This window comes from Coffea arabica, chromosome 8c (assembly GCF_036785885.1).
Source record: "Coffea arabica cultivar ET-39 chromosome 8c, Coffea Arabica ET-39 HiFi, whole genome shotgun sequence".
Lineage (NCBI taxonomy): Eukaryota > Viridiplantae > Streptophyta > Magnoliopsida > Gentianales > Rubiaceae > Coffea > Coffea arabica.
The window spans coordinates 37,896,230-37,911,943 of record NC_092325.1 but is presented as its reverse complement, the minus strand read 5'-3'; the positions used below and the strand labels follow the sequence as shown (position 1 = coordinate 37,911,943).

Here is a 15,714-nt window from a genome sequence, read left to right as displayed (position 1 = left end):
TTAGAACAATTTGGTGAGGAAAAATCACCATAATAATAAATACTCAGGACTGACCTGACTTCCTTTCTGAAAGGGCTCCTACTGAATGTTAATGGACCTTGGGAGGAACTAGGAAGAGAACATACAATAAGAACATAAAAGAATCTGGTTAGGTGTAGAATCTGGTCAAAGTAAAAGGTTCTGTCGCTATGATTGTACGAGTCTTAAAGAACGCAACTGTGAGCATATAATCTCGAGTTTTTTGGCCATATTTGTTATAGCTTTGTGCTGCAGCTAATAGCCGAAGCAACATGAATTTGAAACATCTACGAATACGAGATTACAAAAAAAAAAAAAAAACATAAAAGCAGAGCAACTTGGACGGTACTAAACTTCACTGATCCTCTTTCCTTGTTGTGCAAAAAAAGATCTAGATACAGACGACCATCGCTGCGGAAAGACATCCACGCATCAGAAAAAGCACTACTCCTAGTCGTTTTCCAGAAAGTAAAAGGCAAAAGTAACTACGGAAGACCAAAAAAAACCTACAACTTAATTTACATTGTATGGAACTTTTGATTTTAAAGGGGGAAAAAAATGAAGGAAAAGAAACTAGTAACCCCTACTTCTCGTACTATCTTGTCGCTGTCCAGATCGGACCCCGGGCATCCTGTAGTACTGGCCTCCACCTGGCACGTTTCCGGGGTTGACAGGAGGCTCTACCCACCTGTGGGCACCCTGATGCCAAGTAGCAGGGGCTTGAGAAGGCACCATTGCTGGATTCAGCTGCTGCTGCAGATGTGGTGTTGGCAGACCAGTTTGGCTACCATAGGTGGGTTGCAGCGGCTGATGAAAGCCATGACCAGGTTGACGGGGCTGATGTTGCTGATAGGGCGCTTGTGGGCGCCATTCAGGCATATCATCATCATCATCATCATCATTCCACGGTTCAATTCCAAGACCAACATCCGAAACTCTATTGCCTAACCACCTATCATTACTGGCACCAGCACTAGCACTTGCTTCGGTTTGTCCATACTTGTGTATTAGTTCCCTAATTTGGTCCACGGGCCGAGCAGCCATCCTTGCCCCCTGATGGAGGTTCTGGGATGAAGAAGGCCTAGGGTTAACGTTTCCAGAGAAGTTAAACTCAGGCAAATCATCATCATCCCGGCCACCAGCAGGCGGGCCAAAGCCGGGTGGTATATCACTATCATCATCATCAGAAGGTGGTGGGATTACACCACGGGAAGGAGGTCTATTATGGGAAGAAGTCGGTGTTGCTTTGTTCATCATATTCACGTTTACATTAGAATCTTTTTCTTGCTGTCGCCTAGATGTAAAATGTTGTCTTTTCAAACTAGTATGTTTCTGGTGTGATGACGAATTAGGTGATAATGTCGAACTTAATTGAACTTTTCTCCATACAATAACTCCAATTAGACCATTATCGGAAGAGTTAAAGATGTCAGTGCGGTCCTTTGAGAGGTAGTGGCTTAGCATATCAACTACTCTTCCTTTTGTTGGGCACAAATAGAGTTCCGCACCATTGGCTGGCTCTGCAAAACCCAGCCTATCATCCGAGACATATGATTCAATTGCCTGTGCCACTCCACAACGTTAAAAGCAAGCCACAAATAAGCAAAGTTAAAAAGGCAACTGAAAATGGTGAAAAATGTCCTAACCTCACTTAGGTTGGCCCGCTCACTTTCAGCCAAGTTGTCCTTCAGTACAAAATGCATAACCTGCACATCGAGCAGATCTATATCAGACCCCCAGAAGAAAAATAGAAATCAACAACGTGTATATTACGCTGTTATATTTCTGGTGCTTTTAGTAAACTAGTGGTACAGGGTGTTGCCGTTTATAGCAGCATTTCCCTATTAATATTAACTGTGTTTGAAATCGTCTTCCACTACTACTATAAATTCTCGCCCTGTTCATCCATTGGCTGCTAAACAGGGATACAGTTTAATATACAGTGATTTCTTAAAAGTAAAATGTAATCGCTAGTGACATTTAGAGACATGATCTCTTGTCCCATATCATCTGTCATCGGTGAATCCAGCTTCTCAAGAATTGAAATTATACACTGTTTCTACATGGGACTTCTAGTCAGAACGCAGAATTATTGTATAGTAAGAGGCATCCATCAACCACAAAGCTTTTGACGTTTGCCCGTTCCAAAAATTTTCCAGTAAGAGAACAGCTTTTAGATCAATTCGTCAGCGCAATAGTATGCATGTTAGTTGCCCCATCTGCTTATGGACATTTAAAGGGCTTAGTCTCTGAAATTCGAACAAGAAACTACTTTTGAGCCTTGATTGGAATATATATGCAACGTGTTGATAAAATGCACTTCAAAAGAACAAGCATTCTCGCCCAAATACCTACTTTTTCCATAGATGTGGTTGCTACCCTGTCGCTATACATCCTTATCAAACCAAAATTATTGTAATAACCAAGTATTAGAAAGCTCCACTGCTGCAATAAGCAGGAGCTTGAAGAGTAAAAGAACAAGAGACGCATATTAAAGCCTATGAAAAGAAGGGGGCCTTGAGGTACCATGACTGCACGTGATCGTGAGTTAGGAAGGTCTTTAATGAACTTCTCGAATGCATCAAGTCTGACTCTGCCCTTGACCTCCAGGGCGCTTGGCCACTCTGTTACTGATGTTTTTTCACCACTGCAAGACAAATAGCACATCAGCATAAAGTAACGCATCCATATCAAATTCCACTTGCCATTCTCCTACCCAATAGGATGGTCACATCAGATAAAGAGTATCATCCAAACCGAAGAACAAGAGAGAGAGAGAGAGGAGGGGGGGGGGAGTACTTGTACCAAAGAACACAAAATACACATCACTTCTGTTTAAAGGTCTTTAACAAAATCTGTCAATTGGGTAACGGGATATACATGCATCTAAATACTAGCGTCAAAGATCCATATTTCCTGAATGAGGTTGTAGAAATGATGCAAGTACTTTGGTACAACAAACACAGCACAGGACTGCTCTTTAAAAACAAAAAGGAACTGCTCCCAAAAATTTTGGTACACGATCAATTAATTTTGGTACAACAAACACAGCACAGGATTTCTCTTTGAAAAAGAAAAAGAGGAAGATGAAAAAGAAAAAAGAAAAAAGAAAACAGTAAAGGTGCCCATATATTTCATTAGGGTCACCAAAAACCATACCTTACGAAAACGCCAAACGTTTTGACACTTGATGATGTACTTAGCTGCAGTGCACCTTCCCAAGTATGTTCAACTGTCGATGCATTAGTAGCAAGATGGGTAATATTCTGTGCAACAGGACTTTCTTTACGTTTCTCCGACTCAACTGCAGCATCTTTCCTGACAGCATCATCAGCCCTATCAGGTGTATCCCCATGATCTTTGGATGTTGAATCAGAACCTCCAACTTCATTATCAGTTTCAGTGTGATCCTTATCTGAGCGAGGTGTTGACCGCCCAGCACCAACTTGTAGATTCTCAAATGGAGGCTCGGAATTAAGGGATTCCATGAATTCGTCTAAAGAAATGATTGGGGGAAGAAATTCCACATCTTTCAATTCATCCACCATCATTCCTTGCATCAAATCACTTCCGTCACTTGGAATAATAAAGCTACCTGAGGGATCCTGGTTTTCTGAAGCATTCTTCTGACTTGCAGTGTTTTCTTTGTCATTCGTATCATCTAATTCAGGAGAACGAGTTTCCGTGCTTTTAGATGGAGCCCGTGAAGGTGAAGAAGATCCGCCAGAGACATCTACCGAAATACCATCATCCTCCATTTCCACTTGATGCTCACCCTTATGAGTCTTAACCAATCGTCTTCTAAGATCTGTATCAGGCAAAACTACCATTTGAGCAAGCTCCTCTGCTTTTGCCATCCGCCACTCTGAGAGCTCCTTTGAAGCAAGCTCTTCAGCAGTCATTGAACAGAGTCTATCAGGGGTAATTTCGCCAGACATGACTCTTTCTCTGAGATCTGGATTATTACGATCTTTCAAATTAAAAAGAAGAGACCTTCCCTTTTCTTTGTACTTCTTGTTTACACCACCAAACAACTTAAACAATTCAGCTTCAATTTCAGAAGCTAACTTCTCTGGAGATTTGACTTGCTCACTTGCAGTTGCACCTCCTTCAGCATGTAAATCCTCGGTTTTATCCGTGCAAGGCTTTTCTTTCTCTTCTATTACTTGCATATCAAGATCTAAGGCCCAAGAAAGCCCATTACCCTGCAAAAGTTCATCTTTAACAAAGAAATTGTCACTGAATGAAACATCATCATCAGGCAAAAGAGGAGGGTGTCCTGTGGATTCACTAGTAGGAAGCTTAGTAGGAATTCCTTGAGCATCGTCAAATTTACCAAGCAAAGCAGACTCTCCCAAAGCAAAAGATTCATGGGAGCGTTCATGTTTTTGTTGATGTGCACCAGAAGCAACCAATTCAGATCCATTAGACTGAGAATCAGTTGCAGTTTCGTGATTAACACTCACATCAGCATGATTATTTGCTGTATTTGGAGTTTTTTCTGGGTTTTGAGATGCCAAAAAAAGTGCAGCAGCTAATTGTTCCCTCATTTTGGACCTCACTGCTCCAAATGATTCAGTCTGCACTTTGGAGGACGATTCATGTTGCACAGTTCGACTTTTTGGAGTCTGCACCCGGTGCGAGGCTGTTCTATTGGATGTGGAATCATTTCTTACCATTTTCTTGTTTGATGCAGGCAGATTTTGCTTGACAGAAGGGCCTACTTTAGACAGCATCTGCATGGATTTTTTATTAGGAGATAACGGCTGCAATAACTGGGGTGAATTGGGGGAAATTCCTATCTGCATGGTACGCTTATTTGGCATTCCCACATTCTGAGGGCCAATATTTGTTTTGGCTTCCATCTCAGCCTTCCTTTTGCTTGGCAGAAAAGCTGTTTGCGAACCTAGATTATTCAGCATGCCTTCACTGGCTCCAAACCCTAGAATCCGTCCTTTTGGTTCAATTTGTCCAATTTGGTTGGTAGATACCATTACATTTTGGAACGCAGAACTTTTGGGCATTAGTTCAGCTGTTCCCATTTGCTCGCTTGTTACCGTAAAATGAAGCGGCATAGGACTGCTGGACACATGCCCCACAAAATTCTTTTGCATGTCTCCTGTCAATGAATCTGCTTTCTCAGGTAAATGATCCATGTGTACCATCTGCCCATCTGGAAATTGGAACTGCTGGGAAACAAGTTGGTTGGACATGACAAATCAATGAATTCAGTACTGCAAAAATATGCAGATACAACTGTGGTTGGTTATACACTGCAATAATGATTACAGTACAAGAAAGTGACCCTCCAAGCCTAGGCCATCTTCAAAACCAAAAATGAGAATAGATCCTGCAGCCAGAACAACAAACAGTTGAGAATTCTATAAAAACTGTATACATGCAGCATCAATCTTCTTAAAAAACAGATGAAACAAGTAACACATATGTCTAGCTATTATTGGCTGAATTCCATATACTCGGAGAACATGCTCCCCAAATTAACTTTTTGATTATATCTGGTCCCGAACAAGCAAAAGGCATTTGAACAACTTCAAAAAAATAATCTAAAATCCAAAAGAACACCTCCCTAAAACATTTCCTAGCTAGCTGTTGTCTTAAAACAGCCACATTACCAAACCCCTCTGATTCTTCTTATGCAGTTTATGGCAAAGGCCCAGTACTAAGAAAGTCCCTAGTCACCAACAGAGTTCTGCATGACCATGCTTTGAGGCAGAAGCATACCATGACCAGCGACACAAATTTTGTAATTTATCTTTAGTTGCTATTGAACAAAAGGAAGAACATAGAAATAACCAAGGAAACACCAACCCCATGCTTTTCGCTAAATCTCCATCTTAATAACATAATTATGGGTTTTTTTAAAGGAAGCTTCTTTTTTCCTTTATTCCCCAAATGGAGCAGAATATCAAATGCCAAATCAGAATAGAGAATACAAGATAGTAGACATCACTGGCAGGAAAACCAAGAATCCCCCATTCCACAACACCCCAACCCCCCCCCACCCAAAAAAAAAAAAAAAGAAAAAAGAACAACATTAACACACTTAAAAGTACAAGAAGCATTCAATGAAATTACATACACGAAACACTATATAAATATTCCCAATATAGCACAAGAAATAATAAAACCTATCAGCAACTTAAAACCTTCACTTTGGTTTTGTTAGGAAATAAATAACGTACTCACACTACTAGCACTCAGGAGTGTGCCATTCTTAACAGGAAAAACCTGCAGTAACATTGTTTAGAAACCTAAAACTTTCTATTCTCACACTACTTTTTACTCCGCCCATGCACAACGGGGGGCCAAAAAGGCAAAACTAAATAAAAAAAGATACTCTTTGACCAAAAAAAAAGATAATCATTATCCAAGAAAATTACATCGAGAAGCAGTTGAAGCTTCAGGAATAAAAACCCTAACTGATGGTTTACGGAAAATTTAAACCAGGCGGAAAAAACCACACTTCCACAATAAAAAAATCAACAGAAAGATACCAAATCTCAATTCCTCAAGACTTCGTGTTTGTCATGCATAGACAAAAACTGATAAAAATTAAAAACCCTAGCTTACATGCAACGAGATTCCTGGATAAATCACAGGACCCATGAACCAAAATAAAACCCTAAAATTGCAAATTACATATACAATTAGATGGAAAATAAATTAAAATAAAATAAAGAAGAGATTGATTTATATAACGAGGGAGAGATTTATTCACCGCACCAAAAATAGAGAGAATGCCTGAAGTCACAAGCGCTTAGAGTCAAGGTGGGAAAGGGCGGTGGCGGCGGCCGCGGGAGGAGGAGGAGAGCGATTGGCGGTGGTTCGAGTTGAGGGTGGCGAGAGTTTTATCCAGCTTTGCAGAACGCCAGGGAAAAAGAAAGCCCTAGAAAGTGAGGATTGCAGAAGATCCGATTTATTTTATAGTAGGATCCGAGTCAAAGTGGGTTATTGGGTCAGCGGGTAAACCGCTTTTTTGACGAGTGGTTCGGGACTGGGTTAAGTTAGGTGTCCACGTGGATAGTTTTTCTTTTTTCTCTTTTTTTTTTTTGGGTTTATTGAAATTTGAAACTTAATCCTTGTGAATATTTGGTAGCTCAAGACTTGATTTTCCAGTTTTATTCTTGCAAAAAAGATTTTCATTCTCATTTTTCAACATGGTTTGTGAATTTTGGAGAAATATAAACAAGAAAATAAAGTTTTGCATTTTTTCCCTTCAAAGTTTCGAAAAAAAAAATTGATTTTGCATTTAAGTATTATCTATTATTTTCTTTGCTCTTTAAGCTACTCATTAATTTGCACATTTTTATAACTTGTTAATTGAATTTTTGTTACTTTGCACTTTTGAAGGAAAAAATTCTTTCCTCTTTTATTCTTTTTTTTTTTCCACTTAAAAACCCCATGTAAAAAGAAAAGTCATCTTGACATCCAAACCCCTAATTCTCTATTTTATTTTTCTTCTTTATTCTCTTCAAAATGCTAAACGATGTAACAAAAACCTCAACTATATCATATTTTGTTTATTCCAATGTTCTTGAACATTAACTCGAATACAATTTGCATACAAGAAAATTAATTATAAATCAAGAAAATTAATTGTATATATAATTTACATTGTGAGCTTATGGTTATAGTTGGGTTTATGGTAAAACAAAAATGGATATAAGGGGCGAGAACCAATCAAGAGAGGTGGGATTTTGGAAATTCTTTACGCACTCTCTTAAAATATTAAAAGTTTTCAATTATATCCTTATAAAACTTGAACTTTGCCCTCTCAAGCCTTTTATAAAAAGTGTACTAACAACGCCCCCTCGATTACACATTATTATTAGTGTTGCCCCTTTCGAATCTCAACCTCCGATTTTACCACCGGAAAGTTAAGTAGTCCAACACCAATCTCTAACTTTGAAAATGTATGCTCATGTGGCAATTCTAAAAATGTGGTAGTTTTTGAAAAGAGTTCTAACATAGTGGATGATTTGATTGATGCACTTACTATATAAGTTTCTTTGACAAGTATATATTCATTCCAGGTCTTTTTCAAGAAGTAAATGCTTGAAGAAATAGCCTTGTTTGGATAAGCATTGTTTGGATTACTGTTTTTCGTCGAAAAATTACGTCATTTTCCGTAAACACATTTTCCTATTACTTTTTTCCCTCACGTACATCAAATCGCTACAGTAATTTTTCCATGAAAAATGATGGAAAATGCAATCCAAACGGGACCTAAATTTTCCTTTCTAAAGTCTCACTACCAATGTGCTCCTTTTGTATTGATAATACCAACAATATGGATCTAAGTCATAAGATTAGTCGATATGCTCTAAACATATAGTTTCTGATGAGGAGAGGGCGAACGCTCCTGAGTGCTAGTATGCACTTTTGTGTAAAATTTTGGGCCTTTGCCCAAAACCTGTAAACAGAACCACGATTTTATTTATGTGTGCAGGTTTCTGTGCCTTAGCCTCCCCACAAATAGACACGCTGGGAAGTTCCCCAAGCAGTGCTTAATCCAACTAGCCTAAATGTACGTATGTTAGCGGGCAATCCAAGCATCAACATGTAAATATCCAACAAATGCTGGTTTCTTTGTGTCAAAAAGGAAACTTCTACGGTGTTCCTGAATATGGAACCTGCATCCAATGGTTCAAAAAACTGATTTTCGATCTTTAATGAAGGCTTTCGGTGATCAAAAGAATGGGTAAAGTATCAAGTAAAGAGCCCAAAGGTAAAAGTTCATCCATTCATCACTGGCAAATTCACCTCAGCTAATGTTACCACCCCTTATAGCATTGCAGATAAAAGAATCATTCTCCTCTTTGTTCATGTAAGCAACATCAACAGACAGCAAGGTGATAATACGCAGTAATTTTCCCTTTCATTATCCAACCTACTTAAGCAGCAGCATACCAGATTTGTGCTGGGGAACAAACTTATAGTTCGCAGCTAGTGGAATACAATTCTATGCCTTTGTCAAGGTACAAATCTTGCAGCCCAAAAGAACAGTCAAAAGGAACACAGAGGGATAGCCTTTTAGGCAGCTAATCCAAGCATCTGGAAATGCAAGATCTCAAACTTATCGACATGGATTGCATATGGCATATGCAGATTCCGAAAATTGGCAGCCTAATTGGTACCCTGTCACCGCGCGGCCACCGCATCAGTAAGAGATTGTAAAATGGTCTCACCAACCTCAGCTTTGCACAGTGGACATGTGGCATTCATTTTAAGCCATTTATCCACACAGTCTTTGTGAAAGAAATGATTACATGGCAATTCCCTGAGCTCATCATTATTCGCATACTTAGCCAAACAAATACAACAAACCTGTAGAAACACAAAATAGAATCATTTGGAATCTGCAAAGATAATTTATCTTCTAAAAGTGAAGCCAATCAAAAGTGGAATAATCATCATATGTCCATAATTAGCGGTTTATATTTTCAGCTAATTAACCAGCCATGACAAGCAAATTTAGCGAAGAAGAAGATAAGGAAGCAGAGATGACCCACACATGCATAGATGGATAAAGGGTTCGTAGGTTAGAACTAATTTTGTTACCAAATAACCATGAGCTCCATGTGTTTCAAGCCAAACATTTGAAATCAATATGAGTTTAAATTGATGATCTGAAATCTTTCTTAAACTGATGAAACTTGCCCAAGGTTCTAATGACAAAATTTATCTAACACGTATTATAGGATTTACAGGATCATCTCCGATAGCGAATGACAAAGGATTAGGCTTCATTTCTGAGCTGCACCAACTAGTAAGAATGCCTACTACTACCAGAAGCCACACATAGCCCCATAATATTTTTTTTTTCTAAATAAATTACTAGAGCCCCAGGATATCAACTCAGTAGTAACAATACTTCACTCTACCAATTGTTCAGATGCTAGAGGTCAGGTCTCAGCAGAGCACTGACAAATTAAAAATATAATCAATATTGTTTTCTGCACATAATTGGAACAATATAGAATACTTTCACCAAATAGTGCAGTTTTATATAGATGTCTGCGTGCACATCCAGAGACAAGGACTTAATTACCTTGCCAAGAAAGGGGGGTTCGGTGCCAATCCCCCAAGTTCCTTTTTGGCTTATATGTCCAGAACTTGCAAGAAAAGGAACAACTTAGGAAGGTCTTGTCATTATAGGATTTTGGCACGCTCTGAGTGCATACCTTAAAAATGTTTTTATCTATAAGTTGAAGTTTGAAGAAACTTATTATAACTTAGAAGGGGAAGTGGGTAGGAGAATATTTAAGTGGGAAAGGAATATTTTTGGCATCACACACAAAGACATAAAGATTTAGCACCAACAGAATACTCCAAAAGTTAAAGGGGACAGAATTGCAAAGAAAATAATGGAACATACAGCATCTTCTCCAGATATCACACGCTCCTTCTCCGTTCCTGCAGCCACAATTCCACCTTCAACCCCTCCTGAGCTATTCTCTTTGTCATTGCCACTTTTCTTCTTCTTTGCCTTAAATTTGTACGTTGGCAAAGAATTAATCGATTCTGATGTGGCTCCTCTGCTTTGAGTGGCATCTTCTCTAAAGCCCATGACGTGTATAATGCAGGGGAGGCAGCAGCAGAGTGTCGCACAGAGAATAAATGGCATAGCATAGCCGATACAACTGAATGTAAGAAAAACTATGCACAACCTGAAGACATGGAAAAGTAAAATTTCTTAACTATAAAGACAAAACTTAATTGCCTTTATCAACTGAAATTATATGCCAATCACAAAATACCTATACAAATTGGGAGCCTCAGAGGAGGATGAGTGACCTCCAAAAACCCACACATTGCCAACCACAAACCAAACTGCAAAGAAGCAATCCAAAGCCATCTTGAAATATTCTACAAGGGCCTTAAGCCTGTAAGGCGGAATCCAATTCATTAGTATCTACTCTACTTGGTTTGAAATGCTAAAAGGCTTAAGGAAAATGGGTCATAACATGAGAAAAATTGAAAGAAAGGAAAGAAAATTGAGAAATATCAAATAGACAGTGTTTCCTTTTCCTGTGATACATAGGGACCAACTATAAGATGTAAAGAAAATGGCAAACAAAGAAATGTATCATGTATCTAATTCTTCAAGCATGTTCTCAGAATTAAAGATTTCCACTATATCAACTATTCTCCCTGTAAACAAGTTTCAACAACACCCAGACCACAAAAATGTGTAAAACTATATGTGGCAAAAAAACACTACAAGATAGACAATTCTGCAAATTATGAACCACAGAGACAAGTGATGGTGCTTTAAAGTCAAACAGAAAGGGAAAATCCCACTACAAGTTCTAATCCATTTTACGGAAAAAAGCATCTCAAAGATCACTTACAGTTCAAGAGATGCATCGTGTTCAAATCAAATGCATAAAAGAACAACACTTAGATAGCTCCATTAGGTAACGATAGTGGAAGGAACAAGGAACGTAAACTAGGTTTCTAAATGTTTGTCATAGCAATTATAATCAATTAGGAAATATCACCAAAAGCACATAAAAACAAGATACACTACATAAGCACGGTCATAACACAGCCACTATGTTCCAAATTCAGGGAACTTTTCATGAACATAAACTTTAAAATCCTCTGTTTTATGAATTTAATTTGGTCAGGAATTTCTGGAAATACAGTTTGTACTTTAGATCACATTCAATTGATCCACCTAACAAACAAGAATAAGGGTTTATGCTTTGTGAACCTGACCATTTCATCTCCTTTGTTTTTGAGTTCAATTGTGTCACGAATTTTTTCAAATAAGGTTTTGAACTTTCTATAAGTTACAAGTGGTCCAAATAAATTTCAAAAGCAGAGGTGCAGTCCAAAAAGGTCATAGATTTCCTATTTTTGGAAAGCTGATTATCTTCAAGATTGTTCAAAAGCTGATTACCACCAAAACCGATGCATTTGTATTTCCTTCACTACAATTAGAATGTCAGCATGGCAACCCTACCTATAATTAAAAAAAATTTTGAAGTTTCTCGGGTCCTGATCACTCCTCTGTCTGGACATTTAACCTAGCAAAGATTGGGAAGTTCACTCCTCTAGTTTCACCCAGGAAGGTCAACATATAAGAAAGTCCTCAATCTCTCCTGGTCTTCAAGTCCTTGTACAATTGTAGCTTACATGTGTTTTTCATCTTACATCGAATTTATAGACACAAAGAACTGCAGATACTACAATCTGCTCATTAGCCTAAAAATTGCTTTTTTTTTGGTACTCATTAAGTTATTTATGCCTCAAATATGTTCCTAATGACTCTCCTACAAGTCATAAATGCATCAACGTAGACGGGATGCCATGTCTTCAATCAGGTAATGCTTGCACATTCATGGAATTATCGAGAGTTATTTTCTCAGCCTAAGCACACAGGTTTATGTCTGTGTCATATGTTGATATAAGGACCAACGACAAACTGCTTCCAAGGAAAAAATTAAGGACAAACCAAATTAAGAAAACATTTATCAGACCTGAGCATCTTATCCTTTCACAAGAGTCACCAGGTCCATATGAAGAAAGGCAATAAAGCAAATAAAGATTAAAAATGAAAACCATGATCTCCTGATTTGTTAATAGCCAAATTTAAAATTTAGTATCATTGAACAACTGCCAAGGTAATTATGAACAGCATGAAACTAATGAAGCTCAAATATATACAGATTCCAGTGAAAAACTGCTGTGTAACTTTCCAGTCCAGGATAACGAAACAATACATGCAACTTTAAATAGACAGTCAAACATGATTAACATTCAGACCTCACATACGATAGCTGATACAATCTCAGAAATCTCTGAATCCAGCATGTAATAGCATTACAATCTGAAGAATGATGTGACAAAAGAACTGAAAATGTAACAAAAAGGGTGGGAGAAGTGAGATCTTTGGTACCTTGGATTTAATATACCAAAATTATGGGCAACTTGAGAGTCCGAACCATTTCTCTGACGACCATCAGTATCTGAAGTCCCAGTCACAGAAGATCCTACAGAAAGGTCATTCTGAGTCATGCCTTGATTGGACTGAGAAGACTCCCTTTCAGAACCTTGATTTCGATGACTATAGCGCCAATAAAGGAGAGGGAGGATGGCTACACAGCCAGATGCATAACCCACAACCCAAACACGCAATGGTGCATGTGGATGCTCTTGCCTCGATAAAGTCATTACAACAATAGCTGCAATTATTTGGCTCATCGTTAATACTAATTCGGTAGCTATCCACTTCCCAGAATTTAATGGACTCCTATTGCGTCCACGTCCATTTGACCTACGACCAAATGATGAGCTCCGTGCATTTGATGCTCCTCTGGAAGAAGAAAGTGCAGCTTGATATGCAGCAAGCCTTTCACTGGTAGACGGCTGATTATCAGTCTGCTGCTGCTGCTGTATGCCACCCGCTATACGATCATGTGGTGGGCTAGAGTAGGATGCTTCACTGCTGCTTGGTATGTCAATAACGTGATCATTAGCATTATGGATAACATTGTCTCCTGGCTCCATTAGGAAAGAAAACTTGCTGGTTTGACTTTTACGATGTAGTCCCAGCAAGGGAACAGCCATTTAAGTCCACCCGCTCACTCAGAGGTGCAGAAATCATGGGCAAAATCACTTTCAAACCTGAATCCCTAAAATGTGAGTAACAGTAAAACCCCGTATTTCACCTTCTCCTGATTACCCTAAAGGAACTTCGAAAGCTTCAAATTCAGAAAATATCAATCAATTAACAAGTTCCTTCTGCTCGAGCAAGCAAATTGAAGTAGTATCACCAGAATCTCATTTGAAATCACTTGACACCCTCAAAACCAAGATTAAGATCGCTGCTGCTCAATCAGGGCTTTCATACACTGGAAAAACCATAACAAGCAAAATCACTCTTCATATTACTGTTCACTTAATCAGCAAAAACAATTATAACACTCCGTTGTTTCGTACTAACAAAATGATTTTTACCCAATTCTCCAAATCCCCGCAAAAGCTAGTTGGAACGAAAAAAACACCAATCAACATACTCAAAACTTAGTCGCTCAACGAGTCGAAATCATAATCATCTAAACCAAAATCAATCCCATTGTACTAATAACTAAAAATCAAGATGAGAAGAAATCTTCTGCAAAACAATTATAATTTCCCTAAATTCATGGCTTCAGACAAAGTCAAAAAATAATCATCATCATCAATCATAGAACCCATTCTCAATTTCACCAGAAAAAATTGAATTTACATTTAATATCATTAATACCAGTTCCATTAAATTATATTCACTGCAAAATTCAAGAAAATCAGAAGATATACGTACATAAATACATTAAAGAAAAAAGGGAAAGTTCATCCACCCAAAACACTAGACAGAGTTAATCACAAGGTTGATTGACATATCTAATGAACCCAGCATCCAGAGAACACAAGAAAAAGAAAAAGACAATAACCCATTAAAGAAAAATTGCCAGAGAAAAACTAGAAGCAAACAGAAAATCATCTCAATGTCTGATGTTATCAGGACAATAATTACAACCGGGTTTGACATTTAAGTAACATACACAATTATGTAGAAAAAATGTAAAGATGGAGAGAGAAAGAGCATGCTGACCAGTGGGCATGGCCTAAGAGTTGATGATGATGATGATGAAGGACGGGATGAGACAAAATTATTCAGACAAGGGATCGATGGATTCGGTTTGATGAGCGACTCAATCCGTCACTCGGGGGACTCGGCTCGCTTTTTACCACTTTTTTTATTCACGCGCTTTCTTTTCCTTTTTTTCTTCTTTTCTGCGATGAAGAATATTAGTACCATTAATATCTTATAGCTCAGTTTTCTTACTTTTTACAAGGAAACTCACGGAAGGGCTATTAGAATCTTACTGGTTCAATATTCGAACAAAAACAAAATGAAACATAAAAGATATGAAATTATTATTATTGTTCACTTTTGCATATATATTTTAGCTTAAATTATTTAAATTTTTTAGTAATATGAAATCGCATGCGTCGATCACACCTTTTCTTCAAGTTGTATGTTTAAACTTTTCGATAATATGAAGTCGCACGCGTCTCGCTTTTTATCATGTATTTTCGAGTTGCAAGATAGAATCTTTTTTAGTGATACAAACGCACTTAAAAAAGAGATATTATCAACCACTTTTCCGTATATTTTAACTTATAAAGTTTAAATGTTTTGATAGTATAACATAGCATCGATCTCACCTTTTCTTCGAGTTGTTTGACAGAAGAAAATTTTTTTCTTTCTAATGATATATGGGATTGTTTGTCTGGGAACTACTTCAAGGGATTTCATTAGTTAGGTTTTTAAGATAAAATAAGTAAATTGGGAAAGTTTGAGTAAATTGTAAACGGGTCTATAAAGGAATGATAAGTATGAACGTGTACTGTACAAATGGATAAACTTATGTGACCATTTAGGGTATTGGGATAATTATTCCATTCCATAGTGTATACGGGTGCGTATCAAACTGGACATGAAAATACAAAATCTAAAATTTAAATCCATTAAGCTATTTAATACAGTGATCATAATTTTTGGAGTAAATTTTGTTGAGGTAATTCATAGTCACTTAATCTTAATTAATTAAGATTTTTTTTTTTTTTGTCAAACACATTTGGATGTATTAACATCTGAACACGTTAAGTTTAAGTGCT

The 15,714-nt window shown here is 37.7% G+C and overlaps 2 protein-coding genes across 2 annotated transcripts; both read right to left on the bottom strand.

Annotated features, from left to right (window-relative positions):
- Window positions 1–362: 362 nt before the first annotated feature.
- On the bottom strand, window positions 363–6,934 carry LOC113703648 (uncharacterized). Its single transcript, XM_027225083.2, has 5 exons — window positions 6,763–6,934; window positions 3,178–5,368; window positions 2,545–2,665; window positions 1,665–1,724; window positions 363–1,581 (listed from the first exon to the last, which is right to left on the bottom strand). Exons 2-5 carry the CDS (start codon window positions 5,229–5,231, stop codon window positions 592–594), a joined length of 3,225 nt encoding a protein of 1,074 aa, XP_027080884.2. The 5' UTR covers window positions 5,232–5,368; window positions 6,763–6,934; the 3' UTR covers window positions 363–591.
- Window positions 6,935–8,803: 1,869 nt separating this feature from the next.
- LOC140013660 (E3 ubiquitin-protein ligase At1g12760-like) lies at window positions 8,804–13,758 on the bottom strand. Its single transcript, XM_072063299.1, has 4 exons — window positions 12,947–13,758; window positions 10,800–10,925; window positions 10,418–10,709; window positions 8,804–9,366 (listed from the first exon to the last, which is right to left on the bottom strand). Exons 1-4 carry the CDS (start codon window positions 13,615–13,617, stop codon window positions 9,181–9,183), a joined length of 1,275 nt encoding a protein of 424 aa, XP_071919400.1. The 5' UTR covers window positions 13,618–13,758; the 3' UTR covers window positions 8,804–9,180.
- Between the last annotated feature and the right edge of the window lie 1,956 nt (window positions 13,759–15,714).